This window comes from Morus notabilis, unplaced genomic scaffold (assembly GCF_000414095.1).
Source record: "Morus notabilis unplaced genomic scaffold, ASM41409v2 Scaffold1695, whole genome shotgun sequence".
Classification (NCBI taxonomy): domain Eukaryota; kingdom Viridiplantae; phylum Streptophyta; class Magnoliopsida; order Rosales; family Moraceae; genus Morus; species Morus notabilis.
In genome coordinates, this window is record NW_010365770.1 from 97,985 (window position 1) to 111,013 (window position 13,029).

General features: G+C 37.7%; 3 protein-coding genes across 7 annotated transcripts in view; all 3 read left to right on the top strand.

Annotated features, from left to right (window-relative positions):
• Window positions 1-4,308: 4,308 nt before the first annotated feature.
• On the top strand, window positions 4,309-5,606 carry LOC112093659 (protein ANTAGONIST OF LIKE HETEROCHROMATIN PROTEIN 1-like). The gene is made up of 3 exons (XM_024172537.1): window positions 4,309-4,836; window positions 4,921-5,152; window positions 5,242-5,606. Exons 1-3 carry the CDS (start codon window positions 4,309-4,311, stop codon window positions 5,604-5,606), a joined length of 1,125 nt encoding a protein of 374 aa, XP_024028305.1.
• Window positions 5,607-6,928: 1,322 nt separating this feature from the next.
• LOC21387974 (succinate dehydrogenase assembly factor 1, mitochondrial) lies at window positions 6,929-9,628 on the top strand. 2 transcript variants are annotated; one of them, XM_010108562.2, is made up of 3 exons: window positions 6,929-7,169; window positions 8,874-9,286; window positions 9,482-9,628. In XM_010108562.2, exon 2 carries the CDS (start codon window positions 8,945-8,947, stop codon window positions 9,239-9,241), a length of 297 nt encoding a protein of 98 aa, XP_010106864.1. In that variant the 5' UTR covers window positions 6,929-7,169; window positions 8,874-8,944; the 3' UTR covers window positions 9,242-9,286; window positions 9,482-9,628. The 2 variants fall into 2 exon arrangements, with proteins under 2 accessions (XP_010106864.1, XP_024028315.1); XM_024172547.1 differs by lacking the exon at window positions 9,482-9,628 and having other exon boundaries at window positions 8,874-9,455.
• A 3,040-nt stretch (window positions 9,629-12,668) lies between these two features.
• The window catches only part of LOC21387975 (polypyrimidine tract-binding protein homolog 3), an 8,861-nt gene continuing 8,500 nt past the window's right edge, over window positions 12,669-13,029 (top strand). For 3 of the 4 annotated variants that reach the window (XR_002903152.1, XR_002903151.1, XM_024172538.1), the window contains exon 1: window positions 12,669-12,747. The gene's annotated coding sequence lies outside the window, so the exon portion shown is untranslated. Of the gene's footprint in view, window positions 12,748-12,776; window positions 12,885-13,029 lie in introns of those variants that run through there. The other variant, XM_024172539.1, reaches the window with a different exon arrangement.

A 13,029-nucleotide genomic window follows, 5' to 3' on the forward strand; every position in this document is an offset into this window, starting at 1 on the left:
TCAATTCGTAGAAACATATATTCTTTTGGTTTAGATTCAGTTGGGTTGGGGCAGCTTTTGTTTTTGGTTCAGCATCACGAAAATCTCAAATTGACGGTTTTGGGTTGGTTTGCAGTTTGACTCCCAACTCTCAAAACCCAATTCATGAAGATAACTCCTTCTTAAGGAAAATTACAATACAATATCCTATAATTCCATGCAAATACCCCCTTGTCAATGATAAGAATTGGAATATATACATATTAGAATGTTAAATTTACTCTTTTAAAGAAAATGGACACCGGATAATATCTTTGTCCAAATAACTAGTATTATTGCTTTTATAACCGTTAATTTTCCCTAAAAAAAAATGAATAAGGGGGTGTTCGTTTGACAGATTTGGTTCAAATTAGCCCAATTTGAATCAGCCCATTAACTCAAGTCAGTGTTCATTACACCAACTACTCCATTCAGACTCGAATTATTATTCGAGTTGAGCGAATTCAATGGAGGCCTGAATTCCCATTAACTCGAATCTGCGTCTACAGTAACTTCGCTCTGCACAACTCGGCAAAAGCCTGTTTTGATTCCCTCGGGAAATTACCGTTGCTTTTCTCTTCTCTTCCCACCGAGAGCTGTCTGTCGTTTCCCATACTCACAGCTAAGGAAAATTGCAGATCGTGTCTTCTCGATCGTTGATTCCACCCCCGTGACTTCCCGGTCGTGGCTCTACTGGAAATTGCAGATCTTTCTTGTCTGTGGTGTGGGATTCCCTTGCTTTTTGCTCGTGTTTTCTTTCCTCTTTCCACCGTATGTCCTCTGTCGTTTCCCATCATCCACAGCCGTTTCCATCATCCACAGCTTACAGAAATTGCAGATAAATCTCTCCCCGGTGAGCTTTGCCCCAGATCTCTCTCTCGTTTATGCATGTCGGTAGAACCTTTTCAACAGTCCTCTTCACTTCCCCCAAAACGGAGGAACTATGTGGTAAACTCCGCGATCGGAAACCTCCGTTGGCGGTTGTTCTTAGCAGTTGTCTCCGTAAGTGGCGACGTCCAACCAAAACTCGCCGTCATCGGTGGAGAATCTCAAGGTACCGCAGTCGGCGACCGAGAGATTGGGGTATTCCGAGCTCATCCATCCGTGGGTTCTTGGTTGAAGCGCACACACGTTCATCCACTGGGTCGAATTCGGTAAGTTCTCTCACATTTTCCTTTGAACTTGTTCTCTGTTGGTGCACTTGAGGATCGGTCTTCATGCTTTCTGGATGTCACAGTCATCTTTATATTCATAGTAGGCATTTCCACATGCAACTTTTATGCCCAATTCGAATGCTTCTGATTGCATACCACATGTTTGATAAAATGCATCAACGGAACATTATACTGGAATTGCTTTTGTTTACTTCGGATTTTTAGAGTACTCTGCATTGCTATAGGCTGCTAGTATTCGGCTGGGATTAGGTCATGTATAGTTTGAATATAGATCTTTGGCTGCTGGTAGTAGACAATTGTGGCCTGAAAATTTGAAACAATAATCTGGATTCCAGGGAACCAACTCTGCGGCAGTTTCCTAGGCAATGGTCCCATGTGCTCTAGTCAAGCTAACTCATTTGATCTTTGGCTGCTGGTCATGTATAGTGTGTATAGTTTTGAGATTAGGCCATTTTACTTGCCACTTAATTCCAGCCACATATTTTACATCACATTGGCTGTCCGGCTGCATATGGCCAACTCTGCGGCTTGTTCATAGGCAATGATCCCATGTGCTCTAGTCAAGCTAACTCATTTGATCTTTGGCTGCTGGTCATGTATAGTGTGTATAGTTTTAGGATTAGGCCATATTACTTGCCACTTAATTCCAGCCACATATTTTACATCAGATTGGCTGCCCGGCTGCATATGGCCAACTCTGCGGCTTGTTCATAGGCAATGATCCCATGTGCTCTAGTCAAGCTAACTCATTTGATCTTTGGCTGCTGGTCATGTATAGTGTGTATGGTTTTGGGATTAGGCCACTTTACTTGCCATATCAGTTTCCAGCCACATATTTGACAGCCAACCGGCTGCCCAGCTGCATATGGTCAATTCTACGGTTGCAACATAACAAGGAGTGAGCCTTAGGGGCTAGAATCCGAAAGTGTAGACTTCCAACTTACCATATCACCCTACATTTTGATTATCAATGAGAACTACACTAATTGGCTTATGCGATTACTTCTTATGAAACATTTACATTTCTCATGTTTCTAATGCATTTTTTGTGTTTCATTTATATAAATATATTACACATGTACTACTTGGATGGGAAGATGAGCTCTTCTTCTTCATCTTGACCGGATTATTGGCAATGATGAATCGTTTTTACAATGCATATCAGTTTCGTTGTAGCGCTACTCTTTAAGTATTTAGGCAGTTATTAGTTGCCGCTTTATTTATGCGGGCTATGATGGATTGACCCATCCCCCTAGTGTAGTACTCCGACACTTCCAAGAGGAATGTCATCCCTCACCTCATAAATAAGGCTTGGTAGCGTAATTGCCTTGCCTTAAGGTTAGTGCTCCGAAACTGATGATGACACTTTTATACGAAATTCTGAGCCAAATGAGATGAAACGTGATGCTTTAATCATCCATTCTTCTTTGTCGTGGCATATTGCTCTTTCTTGCCGTGGGTGGTGGTCTTGATGTTTGTATTAGATGCCGCGAAGAAATGAAGAGGACGTGACTTTCTATTGGTCTGAAAAAACAAAAACATCGCTGTTAATCCGACTTACGGCTTACAATAAGAACAACAGACGCCAACCGGAGCCAGCTGATTGGGAGCAATGGGCCACAGATTTGTCCCCTCTATTTTCCAGTCCGATTCCTCTAGGCCGAGTGAAAGAGGCAAAGGAAATACTGAAAAAGAAATTCAATGCTGCGCTTGCCCTTCGCACGAACACCGGCCTCGGATGGGATCCCGTACAAAATTGCCCAACATGCACGGACGAATACTGGGATGACTTCTGCAAGGTTAGTACTTTTTTTTATGTACTTCTGCATATGTAGTTGCATAAGTGTTTTCACCCAATTGTTGATTTTCAAGTTGCTGTGTAAACAGACGCACAAATGGGCAAAGCGTGCACGCAACGACCCGCTCAAAAATTATGACCTCTACTACGAGGCCTTCGCGAGTACGCGTGCACGTGGTGCGTTCGAATCACGGCAGGACGATACCGATGAGGAAGATGAAACCTCACAGCCGCACATAGAGGAAGCGGAGAATGTAGTTGGCAGAACCTCTCAAGCTGGTGAAACTGAGGAAGGTTTTGTTCGAACAATGAGAAGCGCTCTTCATTCGTCGGGACGTTCATTGAATATTGCCTCTTCTTCGCGGCCAATATCGAAGAGACCAAGCAAGAGCGGGGTAAGAATGATGGATCCAGAAGCGAAAATACTTTTAAAGAGTATAGCCAATACTCTTGAAAGGCGCCAGTCTAGCAAAGGCACTAGTTCAGGTGCAACTCAACCTGGGGCTACACAGCCTGGAGAAACGCCGACTTCAACATTTGACCGTTGCTGTGAAGTCATAAGTGAAATGCTACTTGACGACGAACAGGTTGTATCTTTTAGTGAGTATTTGAACTGGAATCCAAATTGTCAGATCTTGTTCTTACGTTTAAAAGAAAGCCAACGCCTGCTCTATGTGTTGAAAACGTTGAAGGCCTTGTCCAATCAACAGGCGCCACCCACTGGACCCACATATAACATGCCCCACGGAACACCATTTATGGGTTCCCAACCATTCCAAACACAATATCAACAACAATTCCCCGGAAATCATCCAGCTTTTCCCCAACAACCCACAAACTTAACTCAACCATCGCCCAACTATCAGCAACCGCCTCACGCTTTTCAACAAGTCCCTCCCAATTTACAACGCCCACCCCAATACTACATGGGTAATCAATACCCCAACTTCCCAGGCCAATTTGGTGGAGAAGGGAATGACGATCACGTGTAACGGCAAGGAACTTATGTGGTTCGAACAATGAGTTATTTTTATGCTTTATGTTTATGTTGTTGACGTTCTTATTCATGAACTCTCATTTATTTGGTTATTAGCGGCTTTTGTACTATGTTACATTGTGAGTTTTATATTTATCTGTTGCATTTGTGAACAATGTAGAATTGGGCCTACGGTCGATATCTACCTTTCATTTCCCGTTAATGACATTTGTTTTCACACTATGAGACAGGTTTTACTTTGGAGAATTGTTATTGTTCAATTGTTGTCAAATTATTTGTTGCATATTGGTATTGTAGAGCATATACCACTTTCAGGTACCATGTCGAATGCCGGCCCATCAAACCAAGGAAACACCCACCCTGTGAATGGTGATTTCGACTCTGAAGATGACTTCGTACTTGGTGCTGCCGCAGTGTGGGTATGTTGCGACGACTTCTTGGAAAGACCTCTTCCAAGACCAAGAAATAATAGTCATTATACAGGTCATCAACGTCTTGGTGATCTGTTAGATGGGCACGAACTAGTGATCTACAATAAGATAAGAATGAGAACTGATTGCTTCAAGCGGTTGAGTTGGTTACTTGAACAAAAGAATCTGTTAAAGAGTACTAGAAATATGAACGTGGATGAACAACTGATGATTTTCCTCACAATTGTGTGCCAAAGCGAAAGTAATAGGGAGACGCAACATCAGTGGCAGCATTCAGGAGCGACAATCTCAAAGTATTTTATGATTGTACTGAATGCCATATATCGACTACGACATGATTTTATTGTGCCCCCATACTTTAACACTATCGACCCGTTCATTGAAACTAGTGGGAGCAAGTACAGGCCTTGGTTTGATGTAAGTCAACATAACATTTTACTTGATTATTCTTTCGTTTATGTTACATAACCTTGTTTGGACTAATCTACTTTTACTTTGCAGAACTGTGTTGGTGCACTTGATGGGACACACGTTCCTTGCGTTCCGCCGCCCGACAATCCAGAGGTATGGAGAAATAGGAAGGGATTTATGTCTCAAAATGTTCTGGGTGTATGTTCGTTTGACATGAAGTTTACATACATGCTTGCTGGATGGGAGGGATCTGCACATGACGCCCGCGTGCTTGAATCAGCCCTTGATGGCCGACACAAAAAGTTTCCAACTCCTCCTGAAGGTAAACATCGTTTCTACATTGTTAAGTGGTAAAAAGTTGGAATTTAATTATCTTCACGGATGATTTTGTAGGCAAATTTTATTTGGTAGATTCGGGCTACGCAAACAGAGGTTGTTTCCTAGCACCATACCGTGGTAGTACGTACCACTTGCAAGAGTATAGGGCACGCCGAGGACGACCTCGTAGCAAGCGGGAGTTGTTCAACTACACGCACTCATCGTTCCGGAATTGTATCGAGCGCACATTTGGGGTGTGGAAAGCAAGGTTTCGCATTCTCAAGATTATTAACAACTACCCAATGAAGAAACAAGTAAAAATATCTATTGCTTGTGCGGTCATACATAACTTCATACGCATGTTTCAGCATGATGATAGATTTATGACACAATACTTTCAAGATGGGATTCCGGTAAGTGAAATCGACCTTGAAAATGCGGAACAATATGTAAATTAAAATCACAACCCAGATCGGACAATAGACACAGCAACCAATACAGCATCTCCTACGCAGATGCGCCTCATAAGAGATGAAATGACAAGTTCGATGTGGCAATCCCAACGCACAAACAACAATCAATAGTAGGCAATTATTTGACAATGTATAATTCGACACATTTGAGGCAATGCTTATTTTCTCTTTTTTTCATCTTTCGTTTTTTTTTTCTATGTGACAAGTAATTTATTACTCTATTAATTAATTACATATACTTCTCATTTGAATATGATATGTTAAAAAACGTGGAATCCTCTTCAATTTAACGGTAGAAGTTTTTTTTTTCATTCATATCATTTAAAATAAAAGAGAATTGAGATGGTAGTTGGAATTATGAATCTGTGAAATGAACACATCACAGCTCGAATTGTGAGTCAAACTTGAGACTCCAATGCACTCCTAAACACTAACTCCAATTCCAATCACAATTCCAATCATGATTCTAACTCCAATCATAACTTTAACTCAAATTGTAAAAATTTTGATTGGTGAAGTGAACACACCCTAAAAGTTTCGTGAAAAATGCTAACATTATTATTTTTTAGGCCTTATTCACTTTGCGGATTCGAGTTTTCAATTCGAGTTGAAATGTGATATTTTGTTAGAACTTTTCACTATAGCATAAAAAGTTAGATGTGATATTTTCTGAGAGATTTTTACTGTAAAAACCTAAAACTAAAAACACGAATCGGTAAAATGAACGAGGTAACCTTAATATTGTTCGGGCTATTAGTTTGCGGATTCCAAAGGCCCCTGAAGCTTCAGTTATTGACGATACCCGAGATACTATCTCCTTAGCTAATAGTGGTAATGTTTACTATGTTCCCCGTTAAGAGAATTCTGTAGCCCACCGTGTAGCGAACTATGCTCGTTCTCAATGTGAATACTTGATTTGGTTAGATGTTATGCCAGCTTTTATGGGCAACTATATAACTGCTGATGTTGTTGCAATGAATAAATAAAATAATTAAGCATGCGTTTAGAAAAAAGATTCATATTATAATTTGAATCATAGTTCGTGGCTCATTATAATATTTTTTTCATAAAAAATATACGTAAAATAAAAATTATTTTAAATCATGATTCTAAATTTATGAACTAAACGTCAACTTGTATTCTTTTTTTTTTTAAATGCTAACATTATTATTTTTGTTGACTTTTATTATTTTATTTTCTATTTAAATAATAATATATTAGATTAATACACTCAACGTGTAATTAACCGACCGGAAAAAAAAAAAAAAATTCACCGACGGGCACGTTAGAAGAAGTGGGCTTAAATTCTCATAATAGCCTCGAGACAGGGAGACAATAGAGGACATGCCACAAATACAAGCCTTTGATTATCAGTTAAAAGTTGTTCCATATATTGGTATTTTCCCCTTAAATCTATAATTGTACAAAAACACATCTTTGCCTTTTGATCAAATCTAGGATCTGACGAAAACAAACCTAGAATTTGTTGATCAGCGTGGGAGCAAACATTTCTTTGGAGCTGTTGCTATTCTACCACTTCTATACCTGGTTCGGCTCCCTCAACTAAACTTTAAACTTTTACTTTTGTTCGTTTTAAGTTTGTACTTCATTTGATGTTCTTTGTGCTTGCTCTAAATATCTCGAGAAACTGGATTTTTCCCTGTTCAAGTCAAGTTCCCAAGTTTTTGTTTTGTATTTATTCTTGGATTTGGCCAACCTGTTCTGATCTTCATAAACAAAAAATGGCTATGATATCTTATTATAATTTCGTAGTTTGGTCGTGCTTGTGTTTTTGATTTGACTACTTGAAGATTAAAAATGGGCTGCATTTTTTTTTATGCCCAACACATGTTCGATGAAAATACTCTACGAGTATCATAGCAATTATTTATGTTTTTCGTTGTCCAAATTGGCACAAAACAGTAAACACACTTGAGAATAGTAACCATGTTACTCCTTTAAGTGAGAAATAGACTATATATATATATATATATATAATATGCCCACCCATGGTCAGCTCTGAACTACTTTAGGCTATATGTTATGAGGAGATGTACCATTATCACCTAAATAGTTTCACAATGTTTTTTCATTCCAATGAGGACTTGGATATCTTGTGAATTTGAGGTTCAATACCAAATTTCTTAATAGCAATGAAAACTTTAAAACATATGTTATAGAACCAAGATAAGAGAGTTACAATCAAGAGAGAAAATTGAACCAAGATAGATATAGAAATAGATCGTTAGAAAAGGAAAAGGAAGACTTAGAGAGAGAACAAGAACTTAGATGAGGAAAACAAGTAATAAAAAAATTCATTCGTAAACCATTTTCTGAATTAAACTTACAAACTGCCAAATTTTTAAGCAAAATAGAAAACGGAATCAAAATGAAATAAGGAAACTTACCGATGGTACATCACCATAATTCTAAAATAACACGAATTCCTAATTAAATAAAAACTAAATGATACTAAAGCTATGTATTGCAGCAGGTTCTAGCAAAGTGGGCTGGGGGGTTATTGTTGCAGAAAGGTTTAGGCATGTAGAGATATGAACATTGTTCTGTTTTTACCAAAACATGGATGGGTTTCAGTTTTCTGTTGTAGACATTATTTGTCTTCAGATGAAATATTGTATTTGAAGCTTTGAAATTTTGTGTTGATGGTGCTATCATGTTACATCAATATGTTGTTTCAGTTTATCTTATATGGGCGTTCGTTGTTGACAACGCGATTAAGATTTGATAAAAGTTTCGTGTGAACTATGTCATCATGCTTTATTCTTTTCTTTTTCCTTTACCAATTTTAAGTATTAGCATCCCCTGAACTTTTTGTGATTTGGCATTTTTGGTCTCTTAAGTTTTTTCTTCCCATGCAATTTAGTCCTTGAGCTTAAAAAACGGTTGGAATTAACTCTAATTGTTAACAGGGTTAAAGTTGGACGAAAGGTTTATGTTTTTTAGCACTTGTGCTTCTTGAACTTCTTGTAGTTGGCAGTTTGGCACTTCCGTTCCTGGAAAATTACTTTTTCTTCTGTTGTAATTTAGTCCTAAATTAGTGGCAGAGCTCCTTAAAATCTATTCCCTTCATGTTGGCGTTAAGGGCTACACTTTTGGAATCTTATGGACTAAATTGCCAAGAAATTACTCAAGAACGAAAGTACCAAACAACGAAAAACTTAAGGAGCACGAGTACTAAAAACTTCCATTGTTGCTTTCATAAGAGGCTTAATAAATTGTTTTTCTTTGCAGAAGAGAGGGACAAAGTAATACAAATTACCTTCTTCTAAAGCAAAATTTGGTGACAAACATAACAAGACACAATGGCCCCCTCTGGTGGGCCAAGGCTTTCGGGGTTGCAGAAACAAGTTCTTAGCCTATACAGAGGATTCTTGAGAGCAGCTCGTTTAAAATCTGCTGAAGATCGACGCAGAATCGAATCAACGGTCTCTGCCGAGTTCCGCCGCAATGCCAAACAAATAGATCACAAAAATTTCCTTCACATCGAGTACTTGCTTCGTCGTGGTAAAAAGCAGCTTGATCAGCTCAGGAGTCCTGATACCATTGGTTTGTCATCGATCAATGTCACTTTGTCTCAAACACAACGTGCTGAACCTTGAAACATGGTGGGAGTGAAAGTTGGACCATCATTCGAGTAGAGCTGGGTAAGAAGTGATCACTTTTTTCCGTAGGGAAATAAAAAAGAAAGCTTGAAACAAGAAAATGAGAGCTCGTTCTCATTTTTCCAAGCACAAATTACATTTTTTTTTTAATTGGATCTTCTAGGAAAATAATAAACCAACCAAAATCCTTAATAAAGTGCATTGTTTGTTATTGCTATTATTATTTTTTATTTTCAGATTCGTGCACTTCGAAATGTACCAAATTTCAACAATAATAGTTTACAACTCACATAAGGTGTTGGTCCGAACCATTACATTATCACGGGTTCTCTAAGGTCAACTCCAAGTTTTCCTTGACGGTTTAAGCGACATAACAAGAGTTTGGGTGGAAAGAGGAAATGGTACCGCTTCATTCTATCAAAGATCTGTCTATGAAGCCTATTTTATGTTGAAAGACAAGACTGAGTTTATTAATTATTTAGAACTCTACCCATCGTTCCAAAAGATTTTTTCATTTGGTACGAGAATTTAAATTAGGGTGATTCTAATCATGATTTTAGAATTAAAATTATGATTCATGATTTTAGGTTCAAATCATGATTTAGAATCAGAGGTTTGAATCACCTTAAATCAAGAGAGGGGTGGTTTTAAAATCATGAGTGAGTCTGGTTTAAAATATCACATCAGATTCTAAACACTGATTTAGAATCATCCAAGCTAAACACTGATTTAGAATCATGATTTAGAATCACTGTAAACAAATATTGATTCTGAACCAGGATCTAGAATCATGATTTTAGATCAATTTACTAAACAAACCCTTATCTAAGGTCATAGACTTTTTAGAGTTGTAAAGCCTTCCATATCCCCCTTTTGCAGCAACAACATGGGTGTTTTGTTGATTACTGAAAAAAAAAAAAAAAAACAAAACAAAAAAACAAAAAAACAAGAAGGAAAGAAGAGAGAAGATTTTCAACAATGAATAAAACCAAGATTGCATTCTCAAAAAGGTTCTTAATTGATAAAACTTGTACGAGACAACTAATAAATTGTAAAGAACTTTATAAAGTAAAATTGGTTAGACGTGCTTCTAAATTGCTATGTTAATTGAGAGATAGAATCAAATTACCATTCTCTACCAAAAGAAAGGTTTCAAATTGGTCCGTAAGCTTAATACTATATTCATAATGAATGGTAATAAACAATAAAACAACCATGGAAAGTGGAAACCATAGGGGAGATTGATTGTTGGGAAGATCTTCGGCTTGGGAGAAATCGTGTTTCCGAGTGGTTTTGGTTAACAACAAAATTTCAGCTACAAAAGACAATTCAATTATATAAATTTAGGCACAATCTATCTTCTCTCTCTTCTATTCAGTACATAAGTCCTCTCTCTCTCTCTCTCTCTTTTTTCAATTGAGATAAAAAGAGTAAAAGAAAAGTTGAAAAACAACAAAAGAAAAAAAAATATAACAATTAAAAAAAAGAACGATTTAAATAAATCACATTAAAGAGCATAAATTGAATGGGACAAATATATGTCATTGTATGACAAATCCAATAATTCAAGACATTATATTTATTTTTAAAATATTTAAAATAAGAAAATCTACAATAATCATAATTTTAAATCCAATATAACATTGATGTATATATATTTATGTTGGGGCTCTTTTGGCGAGGACATGATGACTGTGCTCTTGCCGGTATGACGAGATCAAAGAGCTACTAAGGGTGCTTCCTAGCGTCAATAGTGGCCGAGAGGATGATGTTGGTCCCGGCTGAGTTAGGCTAAACCCGGATAACTCCGAGGACATCGGCATTCGAGGGCGACACCCGTTGTGGTTCTGGCTCCGAGATAGTGAAGAATTTCTGATGGGGAGCTTCAAGTGAGCATATGGTGTGGGAGAGTAATGTGACCAGTTTATGGAGGAGGCTCCTAAGTGGGTAACAGAGTCATGTCTCTCTGTTTGTGAATATAATGGTTCCGAAAGACGTAGCGTGTGGAGAGAATAAAACTCAGGCTCGGGGGTGTTAGGCCATGGTTAAGGGGTTTCGATGTCTTGGGAGCTTTTATCACCACTTCCAATGAGGAGAACGCCTATAAACTTCTAGAGAGACTCCGCTGGAAGTTATGGAGAATGGAATTCTCCGTCGGTCACTCTGATAGAACCCAAAACCAGAGAAATCACCAGCCAGGGAGGGGGACTTTTGATCTGTGTTTTTCCTTGCCTTTTGAGAGGCTTGAGCATAATTATTTATAGATAAGGAATATGGTAAAGAGAGGGAAGTTTTCCCTCCAACGATTTTTGAACTTTGGCTGAAATCCCTCCAAAAGCCTACGTCAGTAAGGCATTTCCAATGTGATTTAATGATAGTTTTCGTCGATCGCAGGAGAAGGCTTACCAAAGAGATGAATAAGTGGGTTATTGAGCAGCCAATGGGGTTTTGTGGCCGTTTTGGGTGAGGTCAGAAAAATGGCAGTCAAGTGGTCGAAGGTTTGCCTTTTCTTATTTGTGTATATTCTGTCTTTTTATAATTTTTGGGGAAGAGAGACTTTGTTGTCTTTTGAGGGGAGAGAGGGACGAGAAGAGAAAGGAAATGCTAGGGTAAAGGGCTATTTTGTTTTATCTTAGTGCACAGTATTCATGAAAGTCTAGAACTATACTGATAACGATTGTAAGTTTAGATAATTTGTCTTAAAGGGCCCGTTTAGTTCGCTGATTCGAGTTTTTAATTCGAGTTGAGATTTGATTTTATATGAGAGCTTTTTACTATAGTAAAAAAGTTAGATGTGATTGTTTGTGAGAGCTTTTTACTGTAGTAAAACTCGAATTCTAAACTCGAATCAACGAAATGAACGAGGCTTTATTTTGTCTAATTTCTTCCATAACCCACGTTATCATAATTCACTCATAGGCCCAAGACCGCCCTAAGTGGGCCAATGATTTAATTGGGCTAGACAAAATGGGCCCGGTCACATTTCTCAGGTTACCAAATTACGACCTATACAGAAATCTCTGATGCGTGATTTGGGTCCACGTACCATACCTTGAGTCGTGTTACAAGCTTGAACTGATAATCATATTTTTAAAATCCAACATAACATTGATGTAATATATGTATCTAATATACTATTGATGTAAGATGACAATATCACATCTTTTAAATTTACTTATAGCCATCATATTATATGAGGCATGATAATTCAACGAAAATCGCTTATTAAAAATTATGTCCTATACATATTATTTTTTAGCAACTATATCAAACAATCTACTTAATTCTTATACTTTTTTTTTTTTTATCTAAAACTAATATTTATACTTTACATCAGACAATCATCAGTCACTGTTTTTTTTTGTAAGAAAATAAAAAATATAAATGGGGCAAGCATAAAAAAAAATAAAAGGGTCGGACACATCATAAGATGCTAAAGACTCCATCCGTTGAATCCTAATCATTTTCTCTCTCCTCTCACTCCAAGTCTCTCTCTCTCTCAGGCGAGTTCCTTCTCTCTCATCTCTCTGACTTTCGATCTCTCTCTTTTGCTCTTCGGATGATGAATGTCGCTTTGCGTTTGTTTCCCGAGAAAAATACCTATCCAAGATTTGAACAGACCTGAGAATTCGTAAACTAGGTTTTATTCTATGAATGTTGGTTGATTTATTTTCGGCTAGGGTTTTGAGCTGCAGATTCTCTCTTTTATTTGGTTAATAAAAAGAGAATATTTGTGGCCTTTTGTTTTCCTTTTGGAGTTTTGGTTACGATTTCTTATGGATTTC